At 43.9% G+C, this 23,233-nt stretch overlaps 2 protein-coding genes across 2 annotated transcripts in view; one reads left to right on the forward strand and one right to left on the reverse strand.

Moving 5' to 3' along the window:
- Window positions 1-23,233, reverse strand: part of LOC128303300 (stress-activated protein kinase JNK) — a 284,621-nt gene that overhangs the window by 76,930 nt on the left and 184,458 nt on the right. The window lies entirely within an intron of this gene.
- On the forward strand, window positions 1,381-20,488 carry LOC128303293 (ATP-binding cassette sub-family G member 1). The gene is made up of 10 exons (XM_053040192.1): window positions 1,381-1,485; window positions 7,194-7,723; window positions 13,538-13,655; window positions 13,758-14,338; window positions 14,449-14,574; window positions 16,520-16,710; window positions 17,841-18,009; window positions 18,091-18,191; window positions 18,452-18,607; window positions 19,401-20,488. The coding sequence occupies exons 2-10, from the start codon at window positions 7,387-7,389 to the stop codon at window positions 19,743-19,745; spliced, it is 2,124 nt and encodes a 707-aa protein (XP_052896152.1). The 5' UTR covers window positions 1,381-1,485; window positions 7,194-7,386; the 3' UTR covers window positions 19,746-20,488.

A 23,233-nucleotide genomic window follows, 5' to 3' on the forward strand; every position in this document is an offset into this window, starting at 1 on the left:
CATACGCCATCACCTTCCACTGCACGTTTAGGCTGCTCTTCTAAGCGGCTATGGGGTGCTATAAGCGAATTTTGTTAACACAGTCTAGATAAACGTTGCTCGATCGATTATATTTGGTTTGTTTACCATTTTAAATCAATATCCTAGGTTAATAATAATCCTCACGTGCACTTCTCTTCAGCTTTGACAACTGCGCGTGTGTTCACCACAGCGAAAGAAAATCCCAAGCATCAGAAGAACGAGAAAGCACAAGAAGCAGTCCAATGTACGAAAGGGATAGGAATAATAACTACCCTCGTAACAAACGCGAGCTTAACCGTCAACTCATGAACCAGCAACCGAGGTATGAATTTCTTTTTCAACCTCAATAACTTTATATTGAAATGTGGCAACCATCAATTTTTTGCAACCCCATAACTCTAAGACCGGCATAGTCGGGTATCCCATACAGGGGAACATAAATTTTTCGTTTGAAATCTTTGATAACTTTTGGTTGTATTGGAAATTAAAATATCATACTTGGAACACGGAAGTGAGCATTAATTTTCATTCGAATCGTAAAAATAGAAGAGTCTTAAACATTCACTTACTATTTTTATTTAAGTTTTTGTGTATGAAAACTCGACTTTTAACTTAAACTGTAGATTATTATTTCATGGCCTCAATACCTCATAGAATTGTGGATTGAGCAGAAACACAAAAGCAACATAACCTGTTGTTTAAATATGCTTTGTTTCCAGAATATTTTTTTAAATATTGCTATTGTTAAGGATCAAGGAAAAAACTTCAAACCAAAAAGATTCAGAAGGATTCACGAATTAGACCAATACCTTTCTTTTCGTATGATTGGCTTGAGTATTATGTGTAATGCTTGGTCGACTTACTATTATCTTTATATTTACTACTTACGTGAAACAAAAAGAAGTAATATATACGCTACGGTAAATATTATTTGAGTATGTGCTTGATTTTAAAGAAAATCCGAGCCATCCTTGATCGTTACTTTTGTGTTCCAAGTAAGAAATTTTAATTTCAACTGAATTTTGTAAAGTTTTAAGACGAACAATCTGTCACACTACGGTAAATGGGCACAAAAATATGTATCCTCCATACAAACACGCGTAACTTCACTGATCATTGAGTTCACCGTTGCTACGGCTCGCTTTTGCCTATACTTGCCCGTTAAGAGCTGCTAACGGGCTGTCTTAACGGACGCCGCTTAATGCTTATCGGGCTGAATTTTGTTACTGGGGTTACCAAGAGCGGCTCAGCTTGTGGAGTCAAACGGTGTGAAACGCAGCGGAACTGGCAGTTGCGGGGTAAAAATCGCTACTTGCTATATACCCGCCGTTCGCAATCGCTGGTTCAGTTTTCTCCGAACCGCGACCGCGCTTGGCGGTGTTGTGCGTTTCCTTCCCAACCGATTGTACTTAGATCGCGCCGTGTGCCAAGAAGTGTTGTTTTGGGAGAAATTGTAAGACATAGGTGTGTGTGTGTAAACATGATGGTTTGTGAATACTAGAAGTGTTTCACTCTGTCGGCAGTGGATGCTGGCGGCTTTGTGTAGATGATTGAATGTTTCGGTGCTTATTTTGTTCTCGATCGATTAAAGTGACGGTTGTTTGTGGTTTTGTTGGCAGCGAGAGAAAGAGTGCATCGTGATGGTGTGTGGTTAGTTGAAGGAAAAGTGCTAGGGCCAACCCTTAGCAGCACGTTCGGCCAAACGAAAGCACTGACCGCTATTGAATTGTTTGTTTAGCCGCGACGTTCTCGTGCTTTTTGATCGATTTTCGATAATATCTGTTCCGGGTGGGTGATGGTGTTTGCGTGTGCTTTAGTGTGTGAACGGAACATGTAAGGGGCCAGTTAGTATATTCGACCACGTTTTACGTCAAAGGGCGGTTGGTGGTTGACAATGGTTGACAAGACCCACGTGCACCCAGTTCGGTCTGTTTGCTATTACTGGGCGTAATGACTAAACCGTACAAAATGACGATCTCGAAAATCGGTACCATTATTGGAGAAACAGATGTGCGTCATTAGAAGCAAGAATTATGATGAAATCCTGCCCATCTTACATCCGCGAACAGCAGAATGGTAAATTGCGCCCCGGCATTATTTGTATGCGCTTCCGTGCTGCCATAAAACCCTTCGAACGTGCCAAACACTGCAGTGTGCAGCGAACGGAAGGGTGCATGGTTTTGACTCTGTTTACATTTCCTACGCGACGCCTTTGCTTGCGATAAGACGGGGACTCGGGAGCAACAGAAACACGATAACGGCTACGATCAATCCGTGCCAGCGCGCATTCGGTGACGAGGCAGCAAACGTATCGAGGTTGTTTTCGTAATTGTTCAGCTTGTGTAAAAATAAGGGAGTGAATTGAAGTTGAAGTTACAGATGTTGCACAACTCACACAACTGTATGCGACAGTTTAAAAAGAAACTAGAACGCAGAACACCCGAAAACCAAACATTAAATCTTTTCCTGGTGCGATTAAACTTTGACACATGATGTTACTGCTGTTACCTCTACTGCTACCAAGAGTCGGAACGCAAACTTCCCTTGGTGGGTCAACGAATTTTTTAAATGGAATGCCGTATCCAGACAGACTGCATTTCTGCTGTGGTCATCTCGTATGCGTTTCCAGCTCAGTTGGTGCGATTTCCAGAGATTCTTGCAGCAAAATTCGCTCACCACCTCCGTACGGATGTACGACTCACCAACACACCCATGTGTTGCGAGACACCCTTGCGAGTAGCAGTAGGTTGAAGTCAAACCGACGATGTCTATGCCATGGCAAACGGGTTGCGTTTTGGGTGTGGAAAGCCATCGTTGAGGATGGGGCTGGAGGGCGGAGGGAACCCTCCGCTGCACACGTGAAGGAGAACATAAACATTCAGCCAATGTTGCACTGATGCACCGATGCAATCGACAGTGTGTGCACAGCGCACCAGGAAAACAGCGCGTCATTGAGTCGCGAGCGATGAGTTGTGTGGCCCAACGCCGCATGGTGGGCGTTTTGTTATGATGTGCTCCAACATCCAGCGGAACGTGTGCACTTTGTGAACTGTTCGCCGTCAAAGACCCCTGTTATGATAGAGTTCCAGTGAAGTAGACATTAGTAACATATGCGTTCTTCCAAGACCTTATCATTCCGTTGACCATGACACTGAATGTGGTTTGTGCGCATGAAACGTGTATTTCACCCCTTTTTTGCATTAGCGATGCTTGCTCTTCTTGGCAGATGTTCGGGAAGAATACAAGATACAAGAATAGAAGAAGCACCAAGCTTGTTTCCTCAACATGGCAGGTGTTTGTTGTGCGAAACACAGTGAACTCCTCTGAATTTAACTTAACGCGTAGAATTAAGGCGCATTCGTTTCCAACTTCCATCAAGGTGTAATTAAATTGTTCTAAACTGCCGACTTCGACCTCTATTGAAGACTGATGAGAGAAGAGGCACAAAAACGAGTCCAGAGGTATGCGAAAGGCAGCTCCCGCGTCAAGGATGATGAACATTATTTTTAATGCCCATCAGGAACCAGCGAGTCTCAGCGCGTCCGAAAAAGATGGTTTTATGACCCCGGGGTGCGTTCGGTACGCGCAAGCATTATTCTAACGTACACCGCACTAAAAGCAGTACGCCTCTAGCTGGAGCGTATGTTGGAGGCTCTCCTTGAGTGTACATTCAAAGGTCGCTGAATTGGAAGTCGTAGCAATCTCGTCCAAAGTTGCCCTCTTACTCACGGCGCGAATGGATAAGAGCGTCACGCGGGCGTGGATTTAGTATTCCATTCACGCATTGCACCGACGTGCATCCTCCAGAAAGATTGTGTGACGAAGATTGCACTATAGCTCTGAGACCCCGTCATCGGATCGGAGACGCAGTGGGGAATTGAGCCGTAATAATTCACCGCGTCAATGTGCCGGACTGAGGTTTTAATTTCCCTTTTGTGTCAATGGCGGCGCAATGGGTACGTTCGTGTAAGGAAGTATTGACGCTGACAGGCGTCTAACCTCTAGCATGACATGCAAACGTTCCACGATAGGTCGATCGCAGAGTGTCGTTTTGTGTGCACAGAAAAGGTCCCGAGGTGTAAGCGTAAGGTAGCGAAGACTTACGATCGATTCAACCCATTATCGAACGGTGGAAGATTAATGAGTTCTAGCCCCCTTGGTCCGCTTTCGAATGATCTGATGATGAGCCAGAAAGTGCCACGTGGCGATCTCTCATCAACGTCACTCCATTGCGATCGATAGCAATAGTTGGAAGTCGTGCTGATACTTAAAGGTGAACTTTGCCTTCCAACCCTAGTGTGGCGGTTTCACAAATGCAAATGTAAACGGGCTGTCGGCGCTGTCTTGTCAGGTTTTGCAAATGTCGGAAGGTATTCGTAATGGTTGTTTGATCGATGAAGGTTGGATATCGGTATTTGTCACATTAGAACCATGCCTCACGAGCAGACGAAGATCAACCGCTAGCAGGTTGCTTCACAGCGGTCAGTAATGCGATCAGCGAATGGAACCGTGATTAGGTCGGAACTCTTGGACATGCCGTAGATCATGCGTTTACTCACTGTTCAAAAGACACACACAAACACAACCGGGCGATCCGATGCGAGCGCGTGGAGAAGTGGAGTGTTGTTGTCAGCTGCTTTGCTATGAAGATAAGAACCGAACAGCCGATTAAAGCTCAACGTCGTCTACGAAGTTTCTGTTCCGGGTTTATTTTTCTTATTTCTTGACCACTTTATCACGGTTGAAAGTGAATCATTATCAGAATGGTTGCACTGGTTCATGCCGACTTTGACCAGTAACGTAGGGAACTTCCCGTCAAGGGTAGTGGGGCAGCGCGTGGCACAGTAAGAAAATTTGGTTAATAGGTTGCGTTTGACTAATGGAAACCAATTGAATTGTGTAATTGTGCAATCGCTTGTATTGCTGCGTAATGATGGGCGCTTGTTCCAGCGCTGCTTTCGTCTATATCTCGTCACTGTGCGCCCTGCAGTTTGAGTGTTTGAGACTTTGCCAATCGCTGGTGAATGTAAGAAAATTTGCACGAACCAATTTGTTGCCTGAGGTTATTTTGAGTGGAACACCATACGGTGAAAGCAAACGTTCGGTCAGTTTAGAGATTCGTGATTGATTGTAACTGTACTACAATGGCCGATATGAGTGACATTTTCAGGTTATGGCAAGAGCGTTGCATGCTGCGAGTATTCGATAGTGGAGGGTTAAATGTATCCCACATCAAATTGCATCACGGTTGAAATGCAGTAGAAAAATACCAGATTTATAGATCCTGTTCAAATTTTTAGGCAATAAAATTAAGTAAGCCTTTGACAAATTTATTTCATTTTTCTTCTGTACTATTACCGTACTCTGGCGTCTTGAGTTTAACACCACTCATGAGGTTTCATTCAACTTCTAGCTACAGTCTGACTTGATAACATCTGACTGACTTTGTTGGAGCACATGTGCATATCGCCTACCAAAAAATTTGTTTCTTGGCAAACATTGAAGGCCTCTGTAACTTTAAATCCTCTGGACATCAAATTTGCTCTAGGCGGTGAAGAATACTGAGGCTTCGTCAGCGTGGTTATTTTAAGGTAACGCCAATCTTTGGAATTTTCGAAAATTGGCATCGGGCCAAAAATATTGAACACAATATACTCTAAACAACTTCTACTCAAAATGTCCACATGCAAAACCCAATAGATAATTTTCTGGAGTGTTTCGTGCAGTGAGTGTTGATGCAATTTGATGTGGTACACCCTTTAGTGTGCAACTCAACAGATGGATTCTCCATCATGATCATGAAACCATGGATCTCCTGTCACAGACATTAAACGCCTCAGACAAACTGGATGGATGGAATTACTAGCTTCAGACGGAAAATCCTCTTCCATGGGTTGTATGATTCACCAGCAGAGTGGGATCGTATCAATTGGTGGTACAATTTGATCATTATTGTCGTAATTCCTAACAACAGTCTGTAATTAGTTTGAATGCGTTGACTCCTCCACTCTCTGGTGCGAGAAGGTCGATCGCGTGTCGGTGATGAACTATGAGTAATAGATCTGTCGCGATGAATATTTTAACCTCCCACTGTGCCAATCCCTCCGCTCAATATCAAAGATGTTACCGGTGTAAATGAGGTAACGAGAGCTTTACTTCCCCATTTAAGATGCCGATAGCAAGGTCGATCACTTAGCAAACATTATTAGCTGTGATGAGTATCATATTTTGTTGGTGTGTTTGAGGAAGGGAAAAAACAAAGATAACATGGAGCATTTACGATCGGTGTTAGTTACTGTGGTTTACATTCCATACTTCCTTGTTTGGTGTGGATTTGTGTTCTGGCAAAAAAAAACGCTTGACGGAACAACGGAGGAATCTTAATCAGCTCGCTTTGATCAACGAGAGCAACATACGCACGATAGTAAAATGGTAGTACGATCATGTTTGTGTTCCACCGAGCAGTCCAGTCCATTGACGTACCGGGCGCGATCGAGAGTGAGATTAGAGCTCGAATCAACCACCATGTACATGCGCCGTATTTTATCGGCCACAAATTAAAGCTCGCATACGTTTGCCGGTGGGTCAATTGTATTCAAACGAGATCGCACGAGATGTGCGTTGATCCGTGTAGTGCTTGTGGTGGGGTGAGATGGTTTCAGAATTGTTTCAGCTTCATTGTGGTTTCGTGGAAAGCTTTTTACTAGCGCAGTACCATCGCACGTGCAGTCGCATTACAGCTGTCCGGTTGCAACGTGCCGAAACGGTCCGGGACCGTCCGAACATCGACGGACAGTTGTGGGAAAACAGTTCGCTCACGGAACTGTCCGATAAGGGGTCGCTCTTTTGGAAGTTTTCATCTTTTACCTTGTCGTTCGAGTGTGGTGTTGAAGAGAATCGACCGTTGTTTTCAATTCGTGTGATATTTGTTTGTAAATAAATGGTGCAGTAATGTTGGTAAGATTAGAATCCTTTAGCGGAGAGCACCGGATTCGTTCGTTCCATGCGTTGAATGTGGGTCAGATCGATTTAGTGCGGAAAGAACACTTCAGGTGGAAGTAGATGGTGAACTTTTTACTTGGCAGAAACTTCAAAAAATTGAATCGTGGTTCTTGGTGCATAGCTTAATGTGATAAATATCTATAGCATGTTCATTATTTGATCTTATACAGTCATTAAATTAAATGGCGAAAGTGAGTTAGAATTTCGCAAGGGCTTGATAGATGAGTGAGACTAGCATCGCACATCCGCTTTGATAGCAGTATCCGTTTCGAAGGGAAACGAACAGTACAAACTAGCCAAATCCGTGAAAGTGACGTTGGTGTGTGAAGTGAGCATAACCGTCACCATATCCATGCAACGAAAATGAATTCCCAAAAGAGTGAAATTCGCACCGAAAGCAATCGTCCTGCGGCCACCAACAACGTCAGCAATCCGACCGCAGCCATGGCCGCGACGGCACTGGCTATTACGACCACATCGTCCAGCTTCAGCTGCTGTCCGACCAACGGTGAAAGCTCGTCGATCGATGATTCGATCGAGCTGAATGACAGCCAGGAAGGTGGCAACAACAATACGATGTACCACAACGGGTTGCTCGAGAAGCAGGACTATCGCTTCCCGAAGCGCCCACCGGTGGATCTCGTGTTCCGTGACATTCGCTACGACGTAAAGCGCTTCAACATTTCCAAAGCAAAGTTCGGTAAGTAGTGGTCCGGGCGAACGGGATCAGTGCCAGGGAAAATAGTGTCGTTCAGAATGTTTTTGCGATTTGCCTCGACCTAGGGATTTTGCTGCGTTGTAGACAAACCACGGTTACATAATTGTATTTTTCGATACATACCCGTTAGTGATCTTGACCATTGGGACGTAGACATGCGATCATTATGGCAAGTCCCGCAAAACCTGTATCTTTCATTCCGTTTCGAAGACTGTCGTAAGTCACGGCGTGTGTTTCGGGTTGGATTCCCGCCCGTTTTAAACCAGTTTGTATCACGTTAATCTTAATTTGCGTCCGTTTGGACATTTGGGAACCTTGCTTCTTCGTAAAAAGTTAAAAAGATACCTTTCGAATTCCAGTTACCAAAGGTACAGGGTGACCAGTTTAAGAGTGTTTTTTTCGTGAGAAACAATCGAAAAGACGTTTGATAGCTTCGATTGAAACCACTCGTCTAGAGTCTGAACAATGGAATCAGTTGGGCTTTTTAATGGCGATAGCACGAATAAAAAAGTTTTGCTAGATACAATCACCACCAAGGAGACACAGTTGGAAATCCACACTGATAGAGTCGAACTTTTAAAAGCTGCACACCGTCATGCATTATTTATTTTCCAAATGGTTGCCATTCGAAAAGTACCGCTTCGCCAGCGGCCCAGCGAAGCATATCCTCTAATTACGATTATCAACCGAGTTAATGCTTACGATTTCCGTAGCGCGGATAAAAGCGCTTGGAATGATGAATGTCTGCTCGTTACGCTGGGTTCTGTGCGGCGTGGGGTCTGATCTGCATCGGATGGGGAATAAAATAAATACTAAGTGTGCATTTAGAATCGGCATTATGCCTTTTCCACAAGTCATTAGCACCGTAAAGCGTTGTAGTTCCCCGCCGGTTCAGGAGCAACAACATCATCATAACCGGTCACGAGCGTTGCTACTGCCCACAGCTGCCAACACCGCCGTGGAGATGAAATAGAATCAATAAATTTTGCAATCAATGGCATTACATTAACTTTAGCGCATTGCAGTTCGATGTCGTGCAGTTCATTTACACCGTTCGCTCTGGTACGTGTTGGCGGCATCGGTGGGATGGGAATATTCAAATGATTCTGTTTGTTTAAACGTTACTTTCAACTGAATGTTTTACTGGTTCGATAGCGTGAAGCCCATCCTGATCGTAATGTCAGAGCCCGGTGGCATTGATAAGTTGATGATGATCTATTAACATGTTGAATGTCGAATGTTTATGGAGGATCTTCGTTTAAATCCGTCGTGGCAAATCTGGTTTCAGATGTAACGTGCACATTCCACACGTGATCGTGAATTCCCTCGTGATCATTAGATCATGGCTCCAGACATTGTGGTTCCCGCATAGAATTTCCTCTTGTGATAGTGGTTGACTATCTATGCAGGGATTTCCACCGTTTATGAAAGATTTTAAGAGTCTCAGCTCTCGTTCCCCGTTACGTCATAATGGGTGAGTAGTGGAATGATGTACTAATACAGCGAGTCTTAGTAATTTAGTAACTCCCATGAAGCAGGAACAAATTCTTGAAGCACAATGTTTTTACATCCTGAGACAACTTGAATCAATAAACATTGGTGAGCCCGACTTGGCGCTATTTTAAGTTATGCAGCTGATCCATCAAGATGACAAGGAACTATTACGTACAAGGACGCCCTACTTCCGATGTACACCGACCACACCGGATTAATGATAGCGCAGGTGTCAAGGTGGATATGTCGGCTAGTAGACCGGCCATATTCAAGTGCAGCCTGTGGTGAGATCTCATTCTAATGAGATCCGCACGTAACATGATGCAAGTAACTTGAGTCAACCCACCGGAGGGATAAAATATGTTGTAACTCTTGCTACTGCAACGGGCAAAGGTTTACAAGAACGCATGTCTAAACGCCCGCGTTGAAGGAAAAGTGGCCTCGTTTCGTTTTTTCATTCACTCCGTCTAGTTCCACATGAAAAAAGCTACCGATTCAAGGTGGTCCAGTGGTGCAACCAGAACGGATGTGAACACATAGTGTACCGCCGTGCAGGAGTGTACTGCTGGCGCCTTCGAACACGGAGTATAAACGATTCGAGGTGAATTGCCTCGCCGATGGACGATCATTAGAGCGTGTTAGAGTAGGTGGTGGTGTGTGCAGTGGTGGAAAACTGTAACCAGTGGGGCCAACGATATTTGTTCATTTCTTTCTCTTTCTATCCCGCTCTTTCTATTTCTTTCCCTCACACATCGAAGAGCAGTTATGAGATTGCGTGAATCTCCAAAGCAACTGCTTCAATGTTGCCGGTGCGCATAACGATCAATAATTACAGAGCATGCGTTTAGTGCGTCCCTCGCTTACGGGTGCATTCGGCATGACGGACCTGTATCGTAAAGCGGCAAGCGATGGTACATGGCCACGTTTTATGCGGATAGCGCATAGAAAGAGCGAAACTATTCTACGTTAGTGAAATCAGTGAGAGTGATCGAGAATGCAAATTGCATTTGCTGATAATCAAAGACAAGCCATTGCGGAATGACTAGTAGTTCTGGTACGCAGATTTGCACCGAAAAAATAATCACACCCTGAAGTTAAATATGGATTAGGATTGGTCGAGATCCGTCTTATTGCGTAACGTGTTGTAAGGAAGTATAACAAATCGATCGCTTCCTAGGAAACATATTTGAAATGATTTGTAAAAAAACGGTCCACTATGTCTTCCTTTCAACAATTTTTTGTTGAGAGTGTGGCCCAGCTTGACCATCACACTGATACAGATGAATGAACTATCGAATTTTGGGCGAATTTAAAACCAACCAATTTAATACCAATTAACATTTGGCACGTTTGGTAACCGGTTCGAACAGAATTCCATTAATAGAACGTGCACAGCTGTTGGAATAAAACCCACTAGACGACCGCGCTCCTAATAACGATGGTATGCAAATTTGCAACTCTTTCGTCCACTTGTGGGGTTGTGTGTCGTCTAGAAAGGTTGAACATGATCGTCAAAACGTTATAAATCTACGGTTTTGGAAGAGTTTCCAAATCGAACATCGTTCCTCCCGTGGTGACGCTTAGCGATCGAAGTCATTCCCGTATGTGTACGTCCTCCAGTCCAATAATTTATGATGGCTATTGAATTGGATGGTGCATTTGGTCATAGTTTGCAAACGGTCAAACGGTGTGCGGGCCCCTGACCTAAAAATGTGAATTTCCACCAATGTCAGTAGCACGCATCTGCGCTAGCCGTAGAATCATTACGAAGCCTAGCGGAGCATCTTCGATTTCAAGCGTGTGCATTCCGCTGAGCAGCCAGGCAGCTCTTTGGCTCAAGCGTTACTGCTCGCTGTGCACTGAAATTCAAGCTTTTCTCCTCGCGTGCGTTAGATGAGGTAATAAAGGTGATTATCCGCATAAATCATGAGCTATCCGTAACTGAAGGTTTATCAATGGTGCGTATGGAGATGATGTTTTTTTTTGCATTCCGATCGCACCTTGCTGTAACTCAATAGTTATCTGCTTGCTCGCTAGCTTGGAAGGTGTCAATGATCTTGAAATAAAAGCTCACCCCCTTGTGTGCTTACAGAGTAGCGATACACCCAATGGAGATGGGAAGATGATGCTGATGGCGGTGAACTTGAGAAACCTTGAACAATAGTAGCGTTGCGTTGCGTTGCAGGTAGCTTCGGCGAGTGCGTTTTAAAATTACGTTTGAAAATAATGTTGTTAATACGACCGTTAAATCAGTTTCGAATCGTTTTCTTTCGTTCGTTTCTCACGCCGTATTTTTCAATCCTCAGTTCGATAAATTGTATTTTTATTGGCTCCATTGGCCACTGGGAGTTGTTGGTAGATTGGAAGATTTATCGCCCAATAAAATGTTTATGGTGGGTACATAGATCAAACAAATTCCAGCTAAAGCCAATGGATTGGATTAGACATTAGGTGAGCCCATCTATTGTAGCGCCTCGGCTGGTAGGTTTCCTAACGACAAGTGTTTCTAGTCAAGCCCAACCAAGCACTCGGGTCGTTCGTGCATCTCACGCTTAACCTTGGCATCGATCGTTGAATGGACGATTCCCAAACCAATCCTTCGTCACATACATTCTCTCTTCCATGTGTGCTGATCATAGCTAATCGCTATGTGGCTAGCGTTTGACGCTAGAAACTAGCTGTAAAGCAGGATTTCTACAGGCGCATGAGACAGGTTGCGATCGGCTTTCAGCAGAACAAGAAGCACTTACACTGTTCCAATATTTAACCAGACAAATGAAGACATTCACCGCACAAGACGCATCTTGGACAACGAGCGTCGAATTGTGCGGCATCTTTTGTGAGAATTTCTCACCCATCCATGCAGAGTTCAATTGGAGTTCAATTAATTGACGAGAGAAATGACCTCCGCGTCTCGGACTGGGTGCGTAGCCGTTCATGGCTGCCCGAGAATCCTTGAGTGCTTCTCAAGACGTCTCGAGCGTTGACGTGGAATGGAATGGAGAAAATATGATGAAATTATACGGCACCGGTAGCGGAGAGTTGCAGCGAACTTGTTTGCCTCCCTCCCTGTACAACTCTTAATGTCACGCTGCCCGGAATAAAGGTTCACCAAAGGTACGGCGTGTTGCATGCGAGCTTGTGCAGTGGTGCAACAGCATGCAGATGCGTTTATCTTTCCCTTTTCCTTCGTGGATCTCGAGAGAGTGAAAAACCCGTGCTAGGGAAATAATTCCACTTTCTAATGCTGTTGGGTTTTCATTCCGGCTGCTTTGCTCGGTACGGAGAAAAGTATCGATTGCGTTCAGGTACGGGAGAAGCAAACTGGTTGACCACATAGTTTGTCCAAGGGTGTCTATCTCGTCTGAAGCCCCGAAGGTATTTGAGTTGCGTAATGCACGCTAAGCTTCCTGATGTATCCGAGCGTGTGGTTAGCAAATCATCGTACTGTCCAGGACGCTGCCGTGCTGATTGGGCTTCGTTCGCAACCCGGAACAAGAAGCAAACGATTCCCACAAGCAGAAATGTCTTGCGGTTCGTGTTGTTGTAAATCGGCGGAGGACTCTTCTTCTGTTTCTACCTTCTTGGCTATCGTCTCGAATAGTTGTTGCTTGTAACTTAAATTTCACAACAGAATAGAGACCCGAAAAAGCTTTCCTACAAAACCTTAAGTCGAGTCTTGATGGTGGTCGAAAACCTGTTATTAACTTGTAAGTAGATGCCTAATTTCAGCGAATAACCAGTTTGTTAGTTGCTGAGTAAAGGGATTTTTGTACACAATTTTGGGACCAAGTTCAATGTCCACAAAATGCGGGACGATACTTAATGGTTGTATTTTTAATCCCATCGCTTAAGACGCGATGATGAGAAGTTATCTTTTTCTTAAGATATCCCAGCATCTACAAGCGCACCAAACGAGTTTTGGCTTACCGAGTCAAAGGCATAGACGATGTAACATTTGTGAGATCTTTGCTAAAGATCGTGGAATGATCGATGTGGATTTTAATTGACTCTTTCCTTAGGGTAGGGAGATCCTTTTGTACCACTAGATGTGGTCAGCATGAAATGGCTGGATTTTGAACTTTGGAAATCGTTTCGTTCGATCGACCTTGAACGATGATAAAGTTAATGCCGACACGTGTTTATATCCTATTTCATAGCACATTTTCAGACACCTCCGGACTGACGCAAATTGGACACCGGTGAGATCACTCCAATGTGCACTATGGGGGAATCGCGTCTGGAATGTCCGGCTTGAACGTAATACAATACTTATCCGTCAATACTCTTCTCTGTTTGCAGAATCGAAAGAAATTCTTCACGGGCTTAATGGATCGTTTAAATCGGGTGAGCTGACAGCAATTATGGGCCCATCGGGAGCTGGCAAAAGTACGCTGCTCAACATCATGGCAGGTTATGTGTAGGTCATCGTGCAGAAAAACCGGTCACCAAGTTGCACCAAGATGCCTGAAGAGGTTTACACTGTGGTCCATTGCTCTTTCTGTTCCTATCTTCCCAACAGGTCAGCGGGTGTGGGCGGTATGGTACAGGTGAACGGAAAAAGCCGGTCGCACAACTCGGAAAGCTTCCGGAAGCTGTCCTGCTACATCCAGCAGCACGATGCACTACGACCCTGGTTAACAGTGACGGAGGCCATGACCTGTGCCACTCATCTCAAGCTCGGCTTTGGCATTGGGATGGCCGAGAAGCGCAAGTTGATCGAGAAAATTCTCTTCATGCTCGGATTGGAGCAGAAGGGCAACACACCGACAATGGGGCTATCCGGTGGGCAAAAGAAACGGCTAGCCATCGCGCTGGAGATGATCAGCAATCCGCCGATACTGTTTCTGGACGAACCGACCACAGGATTGGACAGTTCGTCCTGTACGCAGTGCATCTCGCTGCTGAAGCGCCTCGCACAGGATGGACGAACGATCGTCTGTACGATCCACACGCCCAGTGCGCTGCTGTTTGAGATGTTTGATCAACTGTACACGGTGGTCCAGGGACACTGCTTCTATCAGGGACCGACGAACGAGATGCTACCGTTTCTCGGCGATCTTGGCTACCACTGTCCTAGCTATCACAATCCGGCCGATTTTAGTAAGTTTTGCCTTTAGTGGGTGCGATTTAAAGCGGAGAAGTAGTCCTTCTAATGTTCGCTTTTTTCTCTTCTCTTCTTGGGTCCGCTGCTAACAACGCGTCTTACGCAGTGATGGAGATTGCGGTCGGTGAGTATGGGGCCGATGTTGGCAAGGTGATCAAGGCTGCTCTGAAGAAATATTACGAAATCAGCAGTCGCTGCATCGAACTGGATTCGACGTACGGCGATAACGACGGTAAGTAAAGCGTCTGAAGAAGATTGTTTCGTCTACACTACGACCGGCCGAAAGGTCAGACTTCCTTCGCTCTATTTCTCAGTCTATCTTTGGTCCCCACCGTTCGGGTTGGGTGACCTCCGCATCTTTGATCGGTTCTTGCACCTGCGTGCCATATTAATTACACATGTTCGCGAATTACAGCCTACATGTGTTCGCTAGGCGTGTGTATGCTTTGGCGGGGAGCCCAGCTAGGTTGCATCACATCCACGCTCTCCTCATGGTCAACCCTTAGAAGTGCTTTGCTCGAGGACGAGCCTTCGGAACATTCATTGAACTGAGCGCACTCTGAAGACCACCTGTGGACCACCTTTAACGTCTCAGATCGGAACGCTGGTGCAATTTGTGCGGTGTGCAGTGGGCAACCGTATCGGTAAATAGTGCCACAAATTGCACACTCAGCCTACTCCCTTCTTCGGCAGTATCGGGCTATCACCCTTAACCAGTTGGTGTGGATAGTTGCTGCTGTTGATTCCGGACTGTTGTGTTTGCAGAGCGTAAACGCGAACTTTTGGCCCCATCGCACGATGCTGTCGGAACAGACAGCAAATTTAAATTTCCCATTCATTAGCGCGTAATTAATGCACACCAATATCCACCTGTACCTATCTGTTTTACCGTACCCAACAACTGATTTGCCACAACGTTGACGACTTTCCTGGTGTGACATTTCACACGGAATATTTTCACGTGCGTACGTTCTGGCATGACATGAGCCGAATCAATATTGGTTCTCAATTCCACAATGTTGTTAATTTACATGTACAATGTACAGCGAGATGGTGAGCGCATCTTCAGCGAAGGGTTATGAGACAAAAGAATGGTTAAGGCTTAACCGAAAACAATGCTACCACTAGTGTGTGGTTCGATTGAGTCAGCTTAGACGGATGTAGACGAAACGCGAAGACGACAGCGAAGCAAGAACCACAAACACACAGTTCCGTAAAGTCTTCATTTCCACCAAATGTCACCCTTCGTAATTGGTTAAGTATACAAGCACCTTAAAAGGTTTACTAATTAATTAAGCGATGATGGTACACAATGACGGTGATTTTTAGACAACAATAAAATGTTAGTCTTCCATCAGTTCTAACTATTTCTGGTATCAAGAACACGGTAAGACGCAGTACGTTGGTGCTAATTTTGTTAGTGTGTCGCTTTTCTTCGCGGTCGCGCTCTAGACGCTCCAAACTGGTTAGGCGCAGATGGACGTCTGAAGATCACCTGCTGAGGTTATTCGTGCTCAAACAGGGAACTTCTCGTCTAGTTGCTATTTCGCTGATGAACATGCAAATAAATGCATAAGCGTATTCATACTTCTGTATCATAAACATCATTGGTTAACCTTTTGCTTCAGTTCTGATCAACGCTTCCATTGGCGAGAATCTTAACAAAAAGAGAATTTTAGAGGTTTTGGAATGCGGTTGTGTATTCGTGATGCCTAAAGAATGACGTTGAATGGAGTGGTTTTTGTCCAAAGAAAAAGGTTACTGCTGTTTGTTTCTTCCATTCCTTAATGCCAACCAAATCAGCAGCCCATGACGAAAACGGCTTCTTTGCCGTTGCCAATATGCCTTTTGCTGATTCTTTAAAAACTGCTTTCACAAACACAAACCTGCATCACTGTTGGGGTTATTTTTGTTGTTGTTTTGTTTCGCATGTCCGATTGGACGAAACAGATTATTGTGCTAATTTGTGCCTTTTGCCTAATTAAGGCACCGGTCAAACCGTTGAATTGATACACCATTGTCATGCAGCGGTGCATAGTGTGAGTGTATCCGGCATACATCTGTCAAAATCGGGTTACGTTTCGAGTGCCCCTGCTTACATAACATCCCTTCACCGAACCGACTAGAACTGACCTTTCTGCTTTATTTATACCAATTTTTGTCATGCCTATTTGCAGTAAAACTGATGGAAACCTTTTCGATCGGTGGCAAAGCGGAAGAGATGTGCAAGTTGCAGAAGCAGAGCGAAGCAATGGATAATTCATCGTACAAAGAGGAGGACATCTTTTCGAATACGAAACCCGCCTCGCTGGTGATGCAGTTCCTGTTGCTCTTCTATCGGAATTTGCTGATGACACGAAGGAATTATGTAAGTATTTCTACGTAGAAACGTTCGACCGAGATGTCCCAGTGTTGGGACTTTTTATTGAATAAGTGAACAAAACAAGGATGCGTGTTCGATGAAAAGATTCAGAGTTGCGAAACGCTATTATTAGCATTAAATAGCGTTTTAAAAATGGGTACAGGAAGCTGTGTTCTGCATTGAATAGCTGAATCTCTTCCCACCATTCTACATTGCTTTTGCTTTCCCACAGTTTTGCGTTGTAGTCAGTTTGCCGTGTCCGTCAGTTAACTTATTGACAATCTGCAATTAAAACGGGGCTCCATTTCAAATTCTACAGACATATCGAATGGTGAATTAGTGATTGTAGTCCGTGGTGCGGGTTTGATTGTGCACGGCAATGAATAGCAAAATATTCCGAGTATCGAAAGCTCACACGTTGAACGATGGCGTTGGTTAAATAATCATAATGGCGTGTAGATAATTAGTCCCTTATATTAGTATACCACTAGTACAGTGGTCGACATTACTACAAGAATACCTGCTTTTTTTAAATTGGTGATAGAGCAGATGTTAGCGAACTGGTAGTGTGCGTGGCGGTATTAACAATGGTACCTGTTGAAAATGCCTTTGCTTTTACTAAGCCCAAATCCGAATAAAGTGTTTTGTTTTTTCTAAAAAATCGTTGTAATGCACTGCAAATTTTACAAGTTTGTGAGACTGCTGGATTCATCAATTGTCTAACTTTTTAAGTTAAAATTTGTTTGAATTAGTGATGTCGAAAAATTAGAATTTCAAACAAGTTATTCTAAAATTGGGTTTAGCTATCTTTTGAGAATTTTAAGTGAACTTCAAAAAAACAGGTGCCAATATAGTTGCGTTAAGCAGTGTATACCAGTCAATTGAATGGACAGGTTGTAGTGTTTGATAGCTGGATTGAATAATGGTCGATTTTAATCAGTGTTAGAAAGCAACAGCAAATGCCACTAAGAACAAGGAACACTTACATTTGCACCACAAGTGGATGTGTTAATTTAGTTCAAGTGCGAAGCACCTTGCAAAAGGTGGCTCAAGGCAAACAAGTCCTCGGCGGAATGAAATGAGACCAAGGATGAGTGGACATTTTTCACTGATGCGTTTTATTTTCCTTTGCTTAGTTCCTTTTATTCTGCAGAATCTTCGCCCATGCCACGGTGGCTACTCTGTTCGGCTATATCTACATTGGCGTTGGTCCCAATGCGAACCAGGTGCTGGCGAACTATGTGTACATTTACGGATCCATGCTGATGTTGGTGTACACCGGCAAGATGGCCGTTGTGCTTTCTTGTAAGTGTTCATCTTTTCGATGGGCTGCAAACGAGGCTGAACATTAAATTTCATTTTGTTTTATCCCTTTTCCACCATCAGTTCAAATCGAGATGGAATCACTGACGAGAGAGCATTTCAATCGCTGGTACAAGCTGGGTCCTTACTTCCTGTCCGTGTTGCTGCTTGAAATCCCGGTCCAGGTAAGTGATCCGTGGCCGTTCGGGAGAAAGTGTTGCGGCATCGGCAACAGCCTCTTAAGGAACCGTTACGTTGCGATCTTCATCTTCAGTGCCCATTCAATCGACACCACTTAGGCGTGTAGTTTGGATGGAGCTTTTTTGAAGGTGAATGAATCACTGACGGTGGACGACCACGCGCCATGACGAGCAGTTTTGGACGTGAGGTGATAAATTGCTGTTTCATTTTTGTTTTGTTTGTTTCGCTTCGTTGGTTTTCTTAGATCTTTTGCTCCCTGATCTACGTTGTGATCAGCTTCCATTTAACGGGCAACTATGTAAACTTCGAGCGCTTCTGCATATTCGCGCTGTTCTGCGTGGCCGGTTCGATCTGTGCGCAGGCGTGGGGTTTCTTCGTTGGTGCAACACTCTCCGTGAAGGTAAGATGTAACATTTTTGAATATATTTTTAACGCTAAGGCATGCTCCAATTTAGTATTGAAATTGTATTTCAAGCCCTTTTAATTGTGTGGTGGTTTTGTGTGGCGCCATCTATTGGGCAATAGCATTATTATCCGAGTGTTTCTGCATTCATTTTTGGTTTTAATCACTTTGAATCATAATTTTAGGTGAATAACTTTCACGAACTTTAGTTCAATAGAATTGGTAAAAGTAGTATCATCTTATATTTTTATGATGCTGTCAAAAATATACAGAAATGGTTAAGGTCAACTTCTCCAGGGAGAGTATGACTAGATTGTACATATAGTTATAACGATGATTGATAAAATGTCTATATATAATGATCAAGTCTTTAAATGACTAAATTACATTTTATAAAGGATAAACAAAAGTTGTCTACAAAATGTTTGTAAACTCACGTTCAAACCATTTTGCTCTGATCAGAGGCTGACCTTTCGATGTTCGATGATCGAGGCAGGCCTCTGACAACGATTTTCAATAGTTCTTATTAAACAGAATAATGAATCGAAAGAAAAACACACAAACACACCAAACACAAACCGTGTCCTATTGACAAAATTCCATTCAACCCTCAACCCCTGTTTGAACGCAGCTCGCATACAAGTGTGTTGTGCAAGCAACAGCTCAACTCGTCACCCACCAACAGATGGCGTTGGTTACGCATTGATTTATTAACCCTCAACGACACCGTTATCGCATCGCATTACCGCAGCATTAACTGTTTGCTCTTGTATTTACCATTTACTTTTAGCTTGCCGTGTTCATCGGACCAATCTTGGCGGTGCTTTTCTCCGTGTTTGGCTTCTGTGGCCGGTACGCCGACATAACGCCACTATTCAAATGGATGTGGCACATCAGCTACTATCGGGCGAGCTTCCACGGTTTGCTCAACTCGGTGTACGGCATGAACCGGGACGATCTGCACTGTCCGGAAACGCAGATCTACTGTCACTTTAAGAACCCCGTCCTGTTCCAGAAGGACATGGACATCGAGCATGTGGATATGCAGTCGAACTTTGTGCTGATAATGCTGATCGTTATAACGATGTACATCAGCACCGTGTTCGTGCTGTGGTACAAGCTTAACAAGCGGTGAACGTGTAGGGTCTTTGAGAGCCCAAGGTAGAATTAAATTCGTTGTCTGTTTTCTAATTATATTGTTGCCGTCTCTTAGCCAACAGCAGTATGTTAAGCACCTATGGTATGGTTGAGGTGATCTAGAATCTTGCAAACTATCCATTTTCTTATAAAAGGAAAATGGAAGCCTAAAACAGAGTACGGAGTAAGAGTAAGACTAACAAATTAGGAAAAAATATCCCAGGAATCTGCAAATGACAACGCACATTAAAGCGAAACGGGAATGTGTCCATGTGTGAGGTTGTGTATTTTGTAATTTAGCAATCGATATCTGTGATCAAATGCACTAGCAGTGGCTTTCTGTTTTTTTGTATACTATATAATATATGAAGAATATTTGCGAATTTTATAGAAATATTGTGACACATACGGTTTTGTATTTCGTCTACGTGATCGTGTAAGCATACTGAAACGAGCTACGTTTCCAATATGAACAACCATTGGCCTAGAATCTTTAAAGTTAGTTTATAAGATAGAAAACGACGAAAGAATGAAGGTGCAATGTATTAAGCTTCGAATAAGATATGAAGGATATAACGTGACATAAAAGTTAAAACACACATACACACCATATCAAACTTTCTATCTTCTTCTGAGGTTGTACATAATAGTAATAATTTGTCCGCCGAAGATGTTGGATATTTCGCAATAAAGAAAATGGAAACCGATAATGGCACAAAGCACAGACCTTGACAGCTTCGGTTCGGCTTCTTGGCGTTACTCTCCCACAGGAAATTGCGGCTAATGCGTGGCTGAAGTACATGATTGATTTGCACCTAACAAAGGAACCCATCGGTGGAGACTCGTTGCCAGATGGATTCGCAAAGTTCCACGAGTGGACAGATAAGCTTAGTCTAATCGCTTAAGAACCGGTGTCAATGTTGTCCGCATGCTATTGTTCGCTAACTATTAAGCAGCTCAGAAGGGCGAAAGACTGCACCAGTTAGAAAAAAAACGCAGGAAACTCGTGATGGTGATACGTTGTCGGGTTGGGGAAAGAAAGAAATGATTGTTTGTTTTAGCAGACCACCATCACAATGACCATAATCGGGAAGCTTATCGATGGTGCGAGCACCCAGTATGAGGACATTTACGAAGCGTAACAGCTACCGGTACCGGTTAAGGCTTAACCACGTGCTTGTGACGGTTGGAATGGATGCTTTCAACTGGAAAAGTTGAAGTTTGTTCACCTCATTCTGAAGAGTGAAATTACGGCATCATAAATAGACTACTATTGAAGTACGACCAGGTGGTGTTCAAAACATGTATTAAGCGCAAAACAATTCCAAGATGGTATACATTGTCACGGCCCTAATAGAATCGGTATGACGTAAATTGAAGACCTTCACACAATCACTGACATCTGTGGAAGAACACAAGCACCGTATCAATGGGATGTCGTTATCAGCACGACGAGTGTGAATTCGAAGCCTTTTTCGACTTCGTGCTGCCTTTTTCGGGGAGTCACTAAAGTGTTTGATTAATGAATATGAATGATGATAACCTTTTTCGGGATTTATATTTGATTTCAAACGTAAGGTACTACGTTGCATTGGAGTGACCTAGAGAAATGATCTCGAGTAGAGTTGTTCTATTAGAAGTTTTTCAGCTCTTTTAGAAGAACATATGAATTTCGTTCGTTATGCTACTGCAGTTTGCGATGAGTCCTCACGATAGATTATCTATACAGCCAGGGCGGTCGATTTATGCTTTCAATTTAAAAGTAATTTAAAGAACAGTTCAACTTGTAATACAGGCTGAACGGTGTATAACGCATGCTGAACCGCTTGAAATTGTACGACTTGTGACGCATGTAGAACGGAATGTAATGTAGATCGACTAAAGGTACATTTGGAGAGCAACCTGGAATGGTAGGTTGAGCAAACTAAATGATCGAGAGAAATGATGCAAGACACGAGAGAGGCAAACGAACTTCAGTTCTTTCGTTCAGTTCTTTTCGACGAGCGAACCAGTTCGCTCAAATTCTATCAACACTGACTATTTTTCCAACTGTAATCTTGTGTCCTCGTTCTGATTCGTCTATACATCTGCTGATAAACGTCACAATGTTTCCCTGCTTTTTTGTCGATACATACTTTAATTCTTCATCTCAGCTGATTTGTCAAAGATGTGTTCTACATCTTCCTCACAATTCCGCTGCTTTGTCCAGGACAACAGGGAAAGATAACCACAACTGAATGCCCTCGCGACGAGACCCCGAGGGCACTCGGGTTGGTTGTGATAAGTACATTGTAGGTGCATGCGTACCGATTACTGTTACAATAATGGGTCACAGCACCGCCGAAGCCAATGTTTGCTAAAACGATACGCTCTTATCAACGCACCGCTATGTGTTGCGGCCAAGGGTCAGCATAATCGTCGATTCCGGCCGTTTCCATACCCATGGGAACACTGCACATTGGCTGTCCCGGTTTTCGGCGCTACCATATTCAATGTCAGTGCGCGGTGTGTGGAGTTTTCTTTGATGGTTTCGGGAAGAGCACATGCAAAGATCGGTCTGGTCAAGGTGTAGGTCGTCCAGTGGCGAAGGTTGTCTGTATCAACAAAGCTACCTAATGTACCCTTGCAGGGTTTATGTGAATGCAGCTTAAGGGTAGATCGCGTGTGAGAGAAAACGGTGCGAGTGAACCCAATGAAATCCTCTCACGCACACGCGTTCGCCAAAACGCTTGTTGATGCACACCGGACAAGGTTGCGCGCGAGAGTGGATGGAAATCCGTCATGGTGTGTAAAAATGAAATCGGAATCAAATGTAAAAGCCATAAAATATATAGCTAGTGTTTTAAAACATAACTTAAATGAGCATCATTCCAAGGAAAAATACTTAACGCCATTAGACTAATTTGATGGGAAAAACATTTATGTTAAATTAATGACTTATTTCATTTTTATAAATTACAACCAAATCCATATGATTTGTTTTCTTTTGCCTAATTAATAAACAAATATTTTTATATAATTTTACGTACCCAACAGTAGCGTGTTGAGGATGTTGCTAACATAACCTTCTTAAAAGGAAACCTTCTAAACCAACCAGCAACTCGTATGGTAACGTCCCATCATGCGAATGCCGCTACCGATGCCCATCAAGCTTTGGTGCGCTTCGCGGATCAGCTGGGCCGCTTAGTATTCTCCGAGAGGCGAGCGAACGCGGATGCGTGCACTGCTCAACCATTTCGAAACCTGCCACAGTGTGCATTAAAACCCACCCCGCGACTTATCGCGCACAACAAAACTTCGACTCGGTCGCTCGGTCGGTCGGTCGGTCGTTGTTCCGTGGAGGTTTTTAGGTGCAGCTGCACCTAGCCATCGGGGGTGAAGCCACCGACCAGCCCTAGTAAGCGTAAGAAATCGGGGCTGCTAGGGTGGGCGCACGAGCGCCGTGTGTGTTGTTGTGATACGGATTCCGTTTGTTTGGTTTTGGGT

The sequence above is a fragment of the Anopheles moucheti genome, chromosome 3, assembly GCF_943734755.1.
Source record: "Anopheles moucheti chromosome 3, idAnoMoucSN_F20_07, whole genome shotgun sequence".
Classification (NCBI taxonomy): Eukaryota; Metazoa; Arthropoda; class Insecta; order Diptera; family Culicidae; genus Anopheles; species Anopheles moucheti.

Coding starts and splice junctions, on each gene's coding strand:
- LOC128303293 (XM_053040192.1), top strand. CDS start 7,387: ATGAATTCCCAAAAGAGTGAAATTCGCACCGAAAGCAATCGTCCTGCG. Junction 18,010..18,090: donor GATGGCCGTTGTGCTTTCTT/GTAAGTGTTCAT, acceptor TTCCACCATCAG/TTCAAATCGAGATGGAATCA. Junction 18,608..19,400: donor GTGCAACACTCTCCGTGAAG/GTAAGATGTAAC, acceptor ATTTACTTTTAG/CTTGCCGTGTTCATCGGACC.